Genomic DNA, 16295 nt, shown 5'->3' on the forward strand with positions numbered 1-16295 from the left:
ACGGGTCTGCAGACAATCAGCTATGTCATCCTCCTTCATTGTCCTCAGGAAGTGCCGCACGATCTTCATGAATGCCTCTCTGCTATCCTTCATCTGCTCTTCCGTCTCACTATCCATCACCTCCTCATCCTCAAACTTCTTTTCTAAGCATTCTGGGTAATCTGCTCTCATTACTCTCTGACAACTCTTCAGCTCATTTTTCACAAAGGAGATAATATTTTCTTCTAACCTCTGGAAGAGATAACAATATAATAATAGAACATATGGTTTTCCGTTTAAACAGAACATTCTGGTGGTCTCAGGGCCAGACACATTTACTTAAATTAAAAATGCACACCATAAATATCGAGCTCAGGTCCGGTTGACACTGTGGTGCAGATGAATCATGTGACACCTCTGAGATCTCCTGCACATGTCTGTGGAAGTAACACATGGATGGATTATTTTCCAACACAGTTACTTAGTATACATTGACAATTTTGAGAAATTCTGTGATTTCTGAAATGTTCCACTGACTTCTAGATGTCTGTGAACCATGTTTGCTTCACCTGGATAAATATCATTTATGTTTCCACAGTTGTTCTAACAGTCAGCACAGTAATCAATATTCACAGCCACATGTTCATGGTTATTGCAGACTGGCTCCCAGTCTGTCCCAGTGGATCAGCTGTTTCTAATCTTGGACGAACTAAAGAGTCACCTTTTTAGAGTCAACTTTTCTGCAGCTGTGGTCACAGCATCTGAAGGCTGAGTGTTTTCTAAAGGATTTCAGTCGTCATTTGACAATTCTGACAATTCTGATTCTTATGCCAATGTAATATGCTCTAATTTAATAGAAATACACAAATGTAAACATTTTTAATTTCAAACTTTAACCAGTTACGTGGTGAGTAATCCATGATTATAATTTATTGAGACTGACAGTTTTAATCCTTCAACATGTTGATGTGTGTCTGAGGAAGACAGATCCTAAATTAAAGTTTAGAAAATGTACATTAAATGACAACCTTTTCATTTCTGGTTTTCCTCCATCTGAGTTTTCAGCTTTAAATTCCTCAATGCGACCCATCGAGTGGTCACTCTTCATGGAAACACAATCGGGAGAGTCTGGTCTCTGCTGCTGCTCTGGGCTTCAACACAATTCAAAGTTGTGTTAAATTTTTTAAATACCTATTGAACTTCCTTCTATAAAGCATATATAAAGTAATAGTTCTAATATTACTGCTTTGAATTTAAACAACTTAATCTCTGGAGAATTTTTGGAGCTTTTTTTGTTTGTTTTTGTTTTACCTCATTGGACATTTGTCAAATGAAAAGACTTGTGGAAAAATTATAATGTATTTCATCTAATGCATGACAGAATTTGTACAGTATTACATAACCACTGGCTTCATTTCTAGAGTGAGTAATTATTATCATTCTAATCTCTAAAGATCGATAGTTGCTGCTTGCGTGACTTTAACATGCTGATGTGTCCACAAGCAAGACATAGACGGATCTGGATGTTTCTCTAACTGCTAAATTAGAAGTTAGTTTGAAAGAAACGAAGCAATAACCTTTTAATTTCAGCTTCCATTTGTTCAGATTTAAAGTTCACATCTTTTGGCATTGACCAGTCACTCTTCATGGACACACAGCTGGGTGCAGGAGAGTCTGGTCTCTGCTGCTCCTGCTGCTGCTCTGGGCTTCAACATAAACAGAGTTTACAGAGTTTACAGAGTGAATAACAGCCATGGGATGAATGTGGCTCATGAGCAGATAAAGACTCTCCTCTCACCTTTGAGCACTTATCTTGCTGCCAGGTTTCCCAGAGTGGAGGATTTCAGGAGGAGGAGTGTTTCCCTCCATCATCTTCCCACACCGATTCATTGCAGATACAACAGCTGTACACAAACACGACACAATCATATTAGAACTACAGTGATTCGCTACAGCAACAATACTGACATTCATAATCACCTTCTCAGTCTGTCTGTCCTGTCTGTAGTCACCTGTAGGAACAAAAAAGAATCTTTACAAGCTACAGGATTCATTCATTCAATTTATGTAATCCAAAAATTAAAAAAAAATACATACACTAAAATGTACGCATTGTGCAGATGTGGGGGCTATATGAACCTCCCAAGCATCTCCCTCTATAGGCCTCAACTGATCAGTTACATCCATTATCAAGATGTATCAACCAGGATCATGTACTCTTATTTGTATCATGTGTGGATGTTTAGCACGTTCATTTTAATCATATGTATGTATGAGGTTCTGTAAGGTGTCTTGAGACAGTTAGTTACTGATGCTATGTTAATAAAAACTGAAATGAAAATGTAATTTAATTTTCCAACAATCCCAAAGTCACTCTCATTTATAAAATGCCACTTACTTGTTCTCACCACTGACACAAAGTGAAGCGAAATAGCTCATTATAACAACCACAAAGACTCCAACCAACCAAATAAATAATAATAAATGCTTATAGTTAAATTTCACTTCCTCATTGATGCTGGACATGCATTCACAAGTGAAACTAAACGTTCCCAGCTCAGTTACAGTGCTGAAGTTCACCAAATGCCTCCACAGTATGAGTGCTGTATGTGACTACTGCTCCGTGTAACTCATACTGTATTAACTGGGCTGTGAATTTGTTTTTATTTCGTGTCTGCAGCATTTACAAAACTCTGGGATTCAAAGTATCAGCAGGTCTCTTTAACAACAGCCCCACTCAAACCAGTTCATCAATCAATATCCAATAACAGTTGTATGTGTAATAATTCATAAGAACCTTAGAAAACCGAGAGAGTAAATACACTGGTGGCACACATGAGACAACATTTCTATTTCTTGGGAGTTGTGTCAGACAATCTGCCAAATGAAAGATATTCACCTTTTACTTCAATTTTACTTTAACCCAAATCCCAAAGAAATGTCTGCCCTTTTAGCTACGGTAAACTGGATACAAAGAATAATACCCCACCCTCTGAAATGTAGCTGAGTAGAAACAAAACAGTCAAATACTGGACGGTTACAAACTGTATTTTTAAAATTCAAGCAACACATTACATCTTCTAGTTGCCAAATAAAATAAAACATTGAAGAGATTAAAGAGAAAACTGTACCTTTGCGTATAGAACATGCTCTGCTGACACAGCAAATGGAAATGAAAGCAACCAGTATTCATGTGAAATATGCCAGAAAGAGAACTAAAACTAAAAGACAGTTATACTGAAGTAAAAAGAGAAGCACTTACTGGTTCAGCTGGATGTTTGGGTTCCATCTGTGTGCTGACATGGATTCACTGGGACATAACATGAGTATCTTTGATAATGAAGGATGATAGTGTTGTGTCAGTTATTGGGGCCAGTGCTGCTAGACTGAGCTACTGGTTTTTGCCGCGTTTATTTACAATTGTTCTCGTCAGTTCTTGTGAGTTCTGTTCCTCATCAAAGTAAATATCAGACCAAATACAGACCGAACACCCTGATATGCCACACCAGTTTTACTGAGGATGTAGATTGTGCACAATCAGATTAGACCCTCTGGATTACTCAACTCAACTCTGCTTTATTTATATAGCACTTTAAAAAAACAACAAAGTCCTCTATATGGGTAAAATGTAAAACCTGGATTAGACCCATGTTTGGTCTGCAGGTGTCACTGTCTGTGCCGCAGTGTTTAGGTTGGGGTCACTTGGGCTTGCAGTAGATTAACTCCAAGTGGCCTCAATTAAATTTGGTCTCCAGTTGAAATCAGCTGGGTTATTGGGGGACAGTACGTCTACATGTATGCTCTTCTTTGCTGTGGTGTGCTGGGGGGGCGGGGCCAAGACTGGTGAGGTCAATAGACTCAATAAACTGGTGAGGAAAGCTGCTCGGTGCTGGGATTGAGTTTGGACTGGTTGGAAACGGGCTGAGAGGAGGTTGAAGGACAAAATCTGTGTAATACTGGACAGTCCCTCTCACCCTCTGCACGACGAGCTGTGGCTGATGTTCAGCTCATTCATTCAGAGGATCATCCCACCCCGGAGCAGAACTTTGTGGCCACTGATATCAGACTGTACAACAGCACACAGCTCTGACCTCACTCCATATGTAGCCTACTTACATAGTCACTTTATGCACAGCTGCTTACAGTACACTTTGTGTATTGTATTTCTGTTTTGTTGGTCCTATTTAATGTCATGTTCAGGAATTTCATTTCTTTCACGTCACTGTTTCTTCTCTTGTGCTGCTGTAACATTTGAATTTCCCCAATGGGGAATCAATAAAGTACCATCTTATCTTAATTTATTTTATCTTACATATGTGGTTGGCTGTAGTGCAGGAGTTTCAAATTCATCTTAGTTTGGGGGCCACACTCAGCCCAGTTTCAGGTCAAGTGGGCCAGACCAGTAACAAAAGTGTATCATAAATAATTCCAGATGTTTCACGTTCATTTTAGTGCAAATAAGTAAATTAGGAGAATGTCAGCATTTACAGTTTTTTTCATGCGCTAACAAGCGCTTACCCATACTTCAGAGACTTTTTCTAAACTCTTAACACAAACTCTTAACAGACTACTACCTACAAAGATAATTTTCTTCTCAAAAACACATTTTGTTAAATATATACTAACTCTTCATTTCAAAATAGAACACATCTTTCTCCACACATACACACTAACTTTACCAAAACACTGGAAATCTGACTCAAAATGAAATGATTCTGTCAAAGAATAAGACTTGTTTTCACTTCACAGGGTACATGCAGTCAAAGTACACCAGGTTTCAAAATACTGGCTATTGTTGACATTACAAAAACTGCATAGACTGCTTAGACTTGTATATTTCAGTTTTACAGGTATTTGCATGCAAAACATGCAATCCACTGTTATAACACTAAATGTCTTGGTTGGGAACTGTCCACATTGTAATGTTCACATTCAAAAGCATTCCAGTAAAAAGCAAATATTTTTTTTCCTTTACTGTTTACTACAGGAGGTACAGTAGAAATACTGTTTACAATATGGTAGAACAGAAAAAGTTGTAGTGTTGCTCACAGTGAACAAAATATCCATGAAACACACAAGGGCATTCTGAACAAACAGCAAATTCCACCAATTCTCCAATTCCATAACTCTCTGAAACAAAGTTATGTAAATCTCATTACTGTATACCATACTGTACTGTAACCTACTACTGTGTAGGTTACCTACTTGCAAAGTGCAAAGCTTATAAAACAGGACATTGAATTAAATATACAGTACTATACCTGGATATAGTGTCATCGAAGCTCCTTGACTCTCACTGTTCCTAACAAAGGAAACAGTGCAGAGCTCCATTATCTGCACTCTGTGTTTGGACAATGTCCGGGTAATGGTTGTGAGGGTGATGCTATGGATACTGTCAAATATGTCATGGTCCTCCGCAATTCTAGTTTGAATTTCATGCAGTTTTATTGCATTATTTGCAACAACCATTTCTACAATTGCAAGCTCTTGATCATGGAGGAGCTTTCCTCTTCCCCAGAGAGAGAAATATGTTGCATTCTTTAGAGGGACAAAAAAAAAAAAAAAAAAATCAACATATGCATTACTGTACGGCCTTATTGACATGTCAAGTGAGAATAGAAACAATCCATGTAAAATGCAATACTTACTTGTTGGTTTGTTGAAAGATGCGTATAATGGAGGAAACCTTTGACCGCCTCTTTCACCAGCCTCTCTTAGTGAAAGACCATGGTTGATTACATGGTCAATGATAGTGGCAGCCCTTGGAATGCCACCACCACGCATTCTTACACCTCTACCTTGCCCTCTCCTTGGGCCTGCTCTTCTCCCTGGGCCCCTTGCTCTTACTCTTCCTCGTCCAGACATTACAGTGTTTGTCTTTTTCTGTTTCCAAAAACATCACTCCTCAAAGTCCTCCTTTTATAACCCCTGCCACTGCGTCTAAGCCAGACTAAAATCAGCTGTGGTTGGTCGAATTTACCCAACATAAATCAGCTGTGTGTCAGTTATTCAATTGTTTGTTTATTATCAGCTGAGATATGTTGTTTTTGAAAGGATATCATGGCAGAAGCAAAGCTTTTTATACTGTATCTAAGGTTTGGAATATTGTTTTTGCTATTGTGGGATGTTGTGTGTTAACATTCGTAAATAACACAAAAACAGTCCAAGATTTTGTTGGGAGGTACAGTTTGTCTGTTAAGGAAATGTGTTTAACTGCATATTGTGTGGAAACGACATGAAATGTGTGAATGGTATGGCCACAAAATATCGATGCTGTGCTAATTGTGTTTAGAGTTTTGAAAATGTGACAACTGATTGGACAAATGCTTGCCAGCAACTGAAAAAAACTGTAACATACCATTCCTTAAAATTTTTAATTTCTTGAGAAAAATGGTGGATAAATTAGGGATAGAAGTTATTTTCATTGAAAGATTGACGTCATCTATGTAATTTTACAAATTTGCACTTTGTAAATTCATGCTGTGGGGCAGATTTAAACCTCTGAGGTGCCGCTGTCATATGTTTGACACGTGTGTTTCAGTTCAGAGTGAGAGCAGCTGAGAAGATAATCGATCCCTCTCTCCCTCCGATCTACGACTTCTTCGATACCTGTCTCATCCATTAAAACACTCAATATCAATAATAAACTAAAGTTGAAATATAATGTTGAGAAAAATGTCAAACTTTTGAGTCTATAATAACCAGAGCGTGTTTGATTCTACAAAATGCTGCTATAGAAAAACCAGCGCAATCACTTGTGAACATGATCTATTTTATTTCATTTTATCTTAATATAACTTTAAGTTACCAGATGTTTTTTGTCTGTGTTTTGCTTGCTGTACAATAGAATTCTAAGCAAGCTTTGCACCTAAAGTTCACCAACTCACAAATATAGACAACTTCTTTTACAACTTCTGAACCAATACTCACTGAAGAGACATATTTTATGCACTATGTTAATGTTTATATTACTATCTGCACTAGTGTTTGCATGTGACTCCATATTCTGAATGTTGATATAAGAACATTAATGACTTCACTTGCAGTTAATATAACGAGATGACTGCCTCAGTATTACACAAAGTAAAGAAACAAATAGCCACACCGAAGGGTTGAAAGCAATAACTTTCTTTAAAGATTAAGCTTGACGTGCTGTGACCTTTAGTTACCACGGCCACAACACAGAATACTGACCACTAGACAATCACAGCCACGACCACTAGAACGTGTACTTTATTGATGTACTTCAATTCATTAATAAAAACCAAACCAAAACCTGAATTTTACCCCAAATTTTTTTTTTTTTTTTTTTTTTTGCTACTGATGTTCTCTTGCCAAACACTTTTACTAAAGTTTTGACACGTGAGACACAAGAGACTCTCCCACTTCCCTCTGTGGGACCTATACATTCAATTCTTCTTCTTTTACTCCTACCTGAGTCTGGGCTCCTCCCACTGTATGACACAGAAACCAAGAGGAGTGTCGGACAGACTCGTGCCGCCACCCTCATCTTTATCTGTGTATGCAGTCTTGTTTTTATTACGTTGTGGGGGCATATTGTTCATGAAACACCAACACTATGAGGTCATTTAATTGTAACTGGTCCCTACAACATTTTGAAGATTAAAACCTGTTAAGACCTAGTTTTAGGGTAAATGTTACAATAGTTAGTAATGGTTAGGGTTAGGCAGTTCAGATTTAGAAAAAGCCAAAAACAAAACATGTGAAGCTCCCCCTGGTGGCCGGCTGCAGTATAAGTCATAAGCTCTGGGCAAAACACAACACAAGTACACATCAAATAATTACTTTTCATTGGTTCCTGCCATTTCGGTATTTTATATAATGCTAATTTGTATTAAAATGTACATTTTAGTTTTAGTTAGTTATTTGAGAATATAGAAACAGGATGATTGACATCAAGATGATTGACAGATGCCATTCTAAACTCTCAGTGAAGAAGTCACATAGGACAGTAAGAGTAGGAAAAAACAAATGAACCTATAAAAAATGTGGAAAAGTAGAGATACATTTATACAGTAAATTTTCCTCAGAAAGATATAAATGTAAGTTTGTCTGCATGTGTGTTTCTGTGTTTAACTGGTTTTCCTCAGTCCTGATTAATGACAGCAGGAAACAAACAAAAGAAGATACACAAACATGGTGGTGATGGCCTCATGGAGATGTCTCTATGTCTGAAAGACAAGTAAGGGCATATAAATAAATAGTGATAGAAGTATTTGACTGATATTTGACAGAGAATTTTGACATTGGTCAGACATGTGATATTATTTATAATGTAGAAGGCTGAAAAAGGACAAACACAAGTCTTTCTTTGTGTGATCAGACACAATGCAGAGTTATACAATGGCTGCCTCAAGTGGTAGAAGACTGAACTGCATAACATTATGACTATCTTCGTAATATTGTGTAGATCTCCTTTGTGCCTCCAAAAGAGTTGTGACTATGAATGAACCTAGGTATATAACTTGATCAATGTGCTTCTTCTTTCCATGTATTTGCAGAGAAGCAGTGATGCATGATTATTTTATATTATAAAATTATAAAATATTATAAACTTTTATATTTATATTATGGACCATCCACTGCACAGTGACACTGACAGGCACAGGAGCAGCTTCAGTGACAGACTGCGGTCAATGTCCTGCTGCACAGACAGACTGAGGAGACTGTTCCTCCCCAACATCATGCGACTGTTTTACACCTCTCGGAGGAAGCGATAAAATGAATATATCATACACAGACACTGTATTGTTGGGTGTAGCAAATACTTCATCATACACACCTTATCACACATACACACACCTTTGTACCTTTGGTACTTTTGTTGTCTCCAAATCTGCATGCCCCTTGTGTCCCACTCTTGTCAAGCTGCTGGAGATGTGAATTTCTCATTGAGATGAATAAACTGTCTATCTATCTAAAACCTTTGCTGGTTCAGTTTGTCAGTTTCTTACCCAGAATGAAAAGCTTTTCAGCTTTTTTAACATGTGACTATGCAGAGAAAACTGGTTCAATGAAAACTGAGTGGACTCTTTAGAATATCCAAAAACCCACATAGTGTAATTTCCTTTAAAAAAACAACTGACCTGTATTTGTCAGTGGCATAGTTGTAAAGAGTGTTGGTCTGACTGTTTGAAATTTGTGATAGGTACTCTGAGTTCATAATTCAGAGAGCAGTGGAAATAAATTAACTACTTTCTCTTTACTGGCTTTTCAATATTCCTACTATATCTCATTTGATCAGTTGGGGGCAGCAGAAACAAACTCTTGGCAATTACTTATGATCACATTTAAGTGGGCAAGACAATTTTTTTTAGTAAACAGGTGCATCCACCTGATGCAGTATTAGCGTTTCAAACAGTGTTTTAGCTCTATTTTGGATCTTTAACAGATTTCATTTTTCACATTATCTCCTAAATTCTCATCAGGAACCTTTGATATTGTGATTTGATATGTTATGAAAATATCAGTTACATTAACACAAGCATTGATATCTAATATATTCTGTTTATTATTGATTTTTCCCCCCACATGATTGAATATATACCATCATTACATTAAAAACACATTTACCAGATTTTCAACTTTGTCTAGTTGAGAACAAATTAAAACTGCCTGAACACCAACATATTCATTTGTTATTCACAAAGATAATATGATCTTCAGCATCATCATCAAATTTATTACTTGTCATTGTATACAGTGTGATTATCATGTACTAACTGTCCTGAGAAAACTAAAATCTTAGCATAACATTTATGGAACAAAAAAATAAAATATAATCATGTGACGAACGCATCTTTTCCAAAACATCGGATACTCTGTCATTTACAGATTAGACAAACAAAAAGAAGATCATATAATCATATAAAATTTTCATTATTGAAGACCCTCAGAGTCTTCAGTAAATTTCCATTATCCTCATCATCATTAGAAATATATCTGTAAATATATCTGTAATACAAATAGTAAATGCATAATTATATGAAAATTGAAAAGTAAAAGATATTAAAGATAAAGATATATTAAAGATATTAAAAAAATAAAAATCTGAGAAATTAAATTTCTGTTTTCTTTTTTCTATTATCTTCTTGTCACTTATTGTTCTCTTGAAAACACAACATTGTCACAAAGCCCTACCAATGATACCAACATATTTGTTCATATAATCATGCATAGTTGTATAAACTTAATGCCTTGAATGAATAAAACAAAAAAAATCATGAAAGATAAAAATATTTAAAGGTCTGTTACAACTTGTTTGTGAAATTTTCAATGTAGTCTCTGTTAAAACCAAACAAAAAAAAATAAATTCAAGACTAATTTTATCAACATTTGTTAATAATAGTTCATAAAATAAAACAACAACAACAATAATAATAATAATATTAAATCAAAATCAAGTTAGTAACCGTAAGACAGATATCATGATGTCGGAAGTAAATTCTCAATGTTAACATCATGTAACTGGTTACTAAAGAACAAACTAAAAACCTAAAAAACAAAAATATATATATATAAAAAAAAAAGAAAACAAAAGAAAAACGTACAGAATACAAATGAAAAATACAGAAGCAAAAAAAGAAATACAACTGCAGAGAGGGGGTGAATGACACAAAAGAAATACAGTGTGCTGGATTCAAACTGGGGCACCTGCAGCAAGGACTGTAGCCTCAACACATGGGGCAGATGTTCTTCTCACTGAGCTAAACATCACCCCCAGTCTCTAAAATATTAAAACTACTTTCATTCCACTGACCTACATTAAAGACTCTAGTGTCTAGAATCAACAAGTGGATTCATCTTTTCACATCATGTCTCCTTTGGGTCCTTTGGTTCTTCCAACCAAAAGATCTATGCAGATGTTTCCAGATGTTTGTCAGGCCATGATTCATTTATGTTGAAGGCATCTTTTAAACCTTTCAGAGCTTGTTCCTTTGTGATTCTCTTCCAGGCCTTTGGAACATCAGCTGGTTTGGCCTTATATTCTTCAGCAAATCTTTCATTGAACCTTACCAGGATGTACTTCCAGTAGTCAGGTGCCTCTATGGTGGGGTCTGGAGGAATGTTCCAGTCTGGATAGTATGTGTGGTACTTTTTGTAAGGATGCCACTCCCATTTAGTGTCTGTGTTTCTGAACTTACGATCACTGTACACATCAGTTGTACACAGTGTTTCTGCCAGCTTCTGATTTTCTATATTTCTGTACGTACCAAGACCTTGTGGTCGATGTACAGCTGCATGATGTTGTTGGTGTTCTTTGCCTCCAGCCTCACAGGGAACTTTACAGAATGGACATTTTTCTCCACAACCAAACACTCTCTTGAAAAGCTCATCCTGTGGTTTGATTGGAAGTTCAGAGTCTCAGTGATGTTTTCAGATTTGGAGAATTCCTTCTGAAGCTGAGCTTTCATCTCTTCTATTGAGATCTTCAGACTCTGGATAAATGGACGACATGTGCTTTGGATTTGAAACAGTGTTGTTTTTTCAGCCTCCACTGAGATTGAGATGTCTTTATTCAGACATTTTCTCATGTTACTGATGAACTTGGTGATGCTTTCTGTGTTATTTGGCAGAAGAACACCATCCTCTCCTTTTGAGGCCTGTTCTGTTGCTGCTTCTAGTTTTTTAACTATAACCTCAAGATTTTTCTTTTTCAGTTTGCACAGAGTCTTCTGCTCAGATATTTTCTGAATGATGTGTTGAAATATCCAGTTTTTGACAAATATTTCATAGCTAGAAATGTACTTGACAAAGCTCTGAAAGTCTTCCTTTTCCAGCAACTCTCTCTGAATGTTGTACTGGAAATAAGAGCGGGAGCTGAACTCTGCTGAATGGGAGCTCGTCAAAATTTCATCCATGATGTCTATTCCCAGAGATCTGTTGATGTAGTCTTCAACAGCAGGTTTCAGACACAGATTGACAAAATAATCTGCTTTTTGCTGCTCACTGAGTATGATCTATCTGTTTGTATAAATCAAGAAAGTCTGACAAGTACTGGTCCTTGTATTTCTCCAGCTGAATTTTAGGATTTATATCTGACAAGAATTTTCTGTGCATATCGAAAAATTTTCTTGAGGCAAAGCCACAAATATGAAGTTTCAGATCAAACTCAAACTTGGATTTGCAGTGCTTGAGTGTTGGTTTTAGGCTTTCATCTATTTTGTCCAAAAGATCCTTTGTATAAGACTCAACATAATCTGTCTTTTTCTGTGTGATTTCAAACACAAATTGTTTGCAAGACTCAGTGATGTTGTCAGCTGTTGTCTGCAATTCTTTCTTTCTATCTTACCTAATGAACATGCTAAAAATTTTATTTTTTATATGCTCAGTTCTGGCCTTGAATGGATTAATTCCAATCTCTGTTAGATCTGTAATGTTGTGAAAATACTCATTGACATTACGGTTGCCAAAATGTTTTTTCAACTGGTTAAGCATTTGTTCAGATATATTTTGTTCAGGTAGACCTGACACCTTTTCTGTGGCTTTAGTCCACATCTTCTCAAACTCACATTTGAGTTGTTCAACGGACGGCGTCTTCTCCTTCTTTTTCTTCTTCTTCTCCTTCTCTCCAGTCACAAATTTCCTTACGTGCTCTTCAATCATTTCTCTGTGTTTCCTCTGAATGTCCTGTATTTCTTTTGAGCTTTTTCTTAACTCAAGGACATAGTCCAGCTTACTGTGAACTGAACGTTTGATTTCTTTAGTAAGACAACTGACGCTGTTGATGAAGTCAGTTTTGTATTTTTCTATGAGATTTGCATGTACGTTTTTTCTTTTGTAGTAGTCCACAACCTTCTGCTTCATTAATTGTTGCTGGACTTCTATTTTTTCTGAAACTTGCTGTTTTCTTGATTCAACCAGTTCAGTTAAATGTTGAGGTTCAGATTCATTGTCAGCATTGACAATTTCTACCTCTGCTTCTGTCTGCCAGGAGAGAATCTCTTTCCTGAACTCCCATTCCCAATCATTGAACTCTTTACAAAGGTTGTCATAGGCATGAGCCACAAGAGTGTTTCTGAAACTGAAGATGAAGTTCTCGTATTTGACTGCTTTCCAGAGACTTCTCATCCATTCTAGAAACTCAGGGATCTGTGAGGGTTCAGATCTTCTTTCATCTTTCATTGTCTCCAGAAGATATTTCTTGAAATCAGCTACAGCTTCACTGTAACCTGTGTTCACTGGAGCCATTGGAGGTGTTCCATGCCAGAGTCCTGGGATGTTCCAGTTGTTGTTTTCTATGTCATAGTCCAGTACATCAGTGAAGGCTTTGATGGAAGGTTGTTTTTCCATATCAGCAGCAATTTGTGTCATTTCATTGAGTTGATCCAACAGATGTTTTCTTTCTCTCAGACACTTGAAATCCGCTGAAACTGCTGCAACATTCTGATGTACAAAATGACAAATGGGTTTTTTTTACCAGTCTCCTTCATTCTCAAGAATGCATGGGCTGTGATTTGCAGAACATCTTTCATTTCAGTTGTGTTCTCCATTGAGATGTTGACGATGGTGACATCACTGAGGCCGATTACAAAGGTTGCCAGCTGGTTGTCATGCTCATAACTCTCCTCTAGTTGTGCCAGATCAGGAGATTTTAGACCCTCTGTGTCAATGAGAACTATGAAGTCAGAGTTTAAGTCACTTTTCAAATCCTCTCCAACTTTGAGGAACAGCATATAAGCTCCTCTAGTACATCTGCCACTGCTGACAGGAAACTGTACACCAAACATGGTGTTGAGGAGTGTTGACTTCCCTGAACTTTTAACTCCTAATACAGTCAGTACCAACAGTCTGCTCTTCTCTCCAACCTTCTTGTGAAGCTCCATCAGCACATCTGTCACCCATCTCTCTGGGATGTTGGAAGCATCTCCATCCAAGAGCTCTAAAGGATATCCATCCAACAGCAGTTCAGCAGCCAGAGAAGGGAGATGATATCTTTCATGATGAGGTTCTGGCAAAAACTCATAGATCAGTCCCATCTCTCTCATGTAATGTTCTACACCTAAAGAGCTCTCCACCAAAGCTTGATCTAACTCTGCTATGAGTTTCACCTCTTTCTTTTTGCATTGCTCTTTGAATTTGTTTCACAGATCAGACAGTTCTTTTCTTGAATGAGAATCAAGTTTTAGCTTCATCCATTTGAGGAAAAAGTCTCTTTTTTGTTTGTCATTTGTTGATAAATTATCAATAAAAGTCTCCATTCCTTTGGATAGTTTGTATTTCTTTTGCTCATTCCTGATTTTTTGTTTTCTGTCTTGTAGCTCAGATTTATAGTCTTCCAGTCTTGAGTCACCTGGGTTTATCTTTATTGTTACCTCCCATCATCCCCTAACCATAATGATGGGTCATAACACAACTGCTTAGTTACTTGAATACATATATCACACTAAATAGTTAGATATTATAATCTTCTAGACCTTTACTTCAGGAGATTTTCTTCAACTGGGCCTTTTTAATATTTAGTTGCACACCCCTGGTCTAAACCCAATGACAAGGATATGAATTGAAGTTGATTTCTGTAACAGCTAAATGAGGATCCCTATCTTACCGGTTGCCAAAAATAAATATGAAAACAAAAGACAAACTGACCTAACTCCTAAGTGAAATTATCAGGAGAAAAAAAAAAAAAAAAAAACTCAAAAAGGCTTCTCCCTACTACTTAAGTCTCCTACAACTTGGAGGAATCTATACAACTATTTACAATGATCAAAGCTTACTATAAGTCAAAGGCACAGTTTAAACTCGAGCTTAATCAAAGAACAGAATCTAGTTTAGTGAAATGAGCGCGCACACACACACACACAAGGTTGTCAGTTGGGAGTAAGAGGACGTCGGCTGACTCTCACACAAACACCTGATTACCTGCAAAGGAGAGGAGGAGAGGGTGAGCCGTCAGTACATTTATGAAAAAAAAAAAAAAGATTATGACCCGCAGTCATAACATTCGGTCTCAGTTTTTTACAGTGTATATAGACAAGTGTTCTCATCTGTTCTTCTGAGTTTTGTTCCTTGAATTTCAAGTACAGTCCAAACACCTGGATGGTTTCTTGCCCAAACAGTTTTATTTATAATGTTTAGGGAGATAAGACTGATAAGACCTGTTTGCACCTGTTCCTGATAAATGTCCATTAAGCTCAGGCAAAGATCTCCCTGGCCAATCTGCTTGTTTATGTGGCCATTATGTGATGATGGAGTTTGTTTTCAACAAAATGTCTTGCTTATTTGTTTAGTCGGTTATTTGGTTGAAAGGTGCCACACAAATAACAATATCCTTATGATGAGAATTATTGAGTCCTAAAATAAGTAGCAGGAAGGCAACTTATTCTTCCTGTATGAACACAAGCATTCAGTCACAGTTTCGTTTGGCTGATCATCAAAAAATTCAGTTAACATTTGCATTTGGATGAAAACCCACCAACTGACTTGTTCTCTCTGCTGCCAGACACTTCCAGACCAGTCGGTGTGTTAAGTAAGAGGAGTAACGAGGATCAGCACGTCATAATTCAGGTCATCAACTATAATCCAGTCAAAAGACTTAACAGCTCATTCCAGATCTAATGCTGTCAGTGACACTGTGAGTCAGCTGATCAGAAACAGAATCACATCTCACATGTTGTAGAAAGAAACCAGTGAAAAAACAGTGTGTTGTTATCTGTTGCAATGTTATCGGATCTCATCCACTCATGCTGGATCTAATACATTTGGAAAGGATGCATGATCAGCTAAGAATCTGCTAGAGTGAAGCCAGGGGGTACTAGAGCGCTTTTTACAGATGTTAACCTTAAGACAGGTGGAACAGGAATCTTTTGAGTTCAGTCTATCTGAGTTGGTATTTGCCAAGTTACCCCACCTTGGGTAAACCTGACAATAGAGAGGGGTTCAGAGGAGCTGTCCAGTGCTGAACTGAGTGACTGGGGTCCTACTTTCTGAGGAGACTGGTCTTTTGGAGTGAAAGGGTCACTCCCGAAGACCTTCTATGCCTCATCTGTACAGCCTGGTCTACTGGAACAGCAGCATCACAGACAGGGAGTGGAAGAAGCCGGAGAAAGTCATCAGGAAGCCCAGCTCTGTCCTGGGCTGCTCTCTGGACTCAATGAGGGAGGTGGCTGACAGCAGAGTCCTGTCTAAACTGTCATCCATGCTGGACAATGAGCACCACCCTGCAGAGTGACCTGACAGCACTGAGGAACAGCCTCAGTGACAGACTGTACTCATTACTGTTCAATACTCTATGTTGCAATTTTTGTTACAATTCAATTACTTTTTGATGCAATTCAATACTTATATATATACCA

General features: G+C 37.3%; 1 protein-coding gene across 2 annotated transcripts in view; it reads right to left on the bottom strand.

Annotated features, from left to right (window-relative positions):
- Positions 1-16295, bottom strand: part of LOC125005220 (NACHT, LRR and PYD domains-containing protein 3-like) — a 203968-nt gene that overhangs the window by 6531 nt on the left and 181142 nt on the right. The window contains exons 1-5 of one of the 2 annotated variants that reach the window (XM_047580387.1): positions 1778-1948; positions 1557-1685; positions 1008-1130; positions 338-416; positions 3-231 (exon numbers count right to left, since the gene is read on the bottom strand). The exons of the other annotated variant lie outside the window; for it this stretch is intronic. Of the exons in view, the coding sequence (XP_047436343.1) occupies positions 3-231; positions 338-416; positions 1008-1130; positions 1557-1685; positions 1778-1908 (691 nt within the window). The 5' untranslated portion in view covers positions 1909-1948. Of the gene's footprint in view, positions 1-2; positions 232-337; positions 417-1007; positions 1131-1556; positions 1686-1777; positions 1949-16295 lie in introns of those variants that run through there. 2 annotated transcript variants of the gene reach the window in all.

Source organism: Mugil cephalus, chromosome 3, assembly GCF_022458985.1.
Source record: "Mugil cephalus isolate CIBA_MC_2020 chromosome 3, CIBA_Mcephalus_1.1, whole genome shotgun sequence".
Lineage (NCBI taxonomy): Eukaryota > Metazoa > Chordata > Actinopteri > Mugiliformes > Mugilidae > Mugil > Mugil cephalus.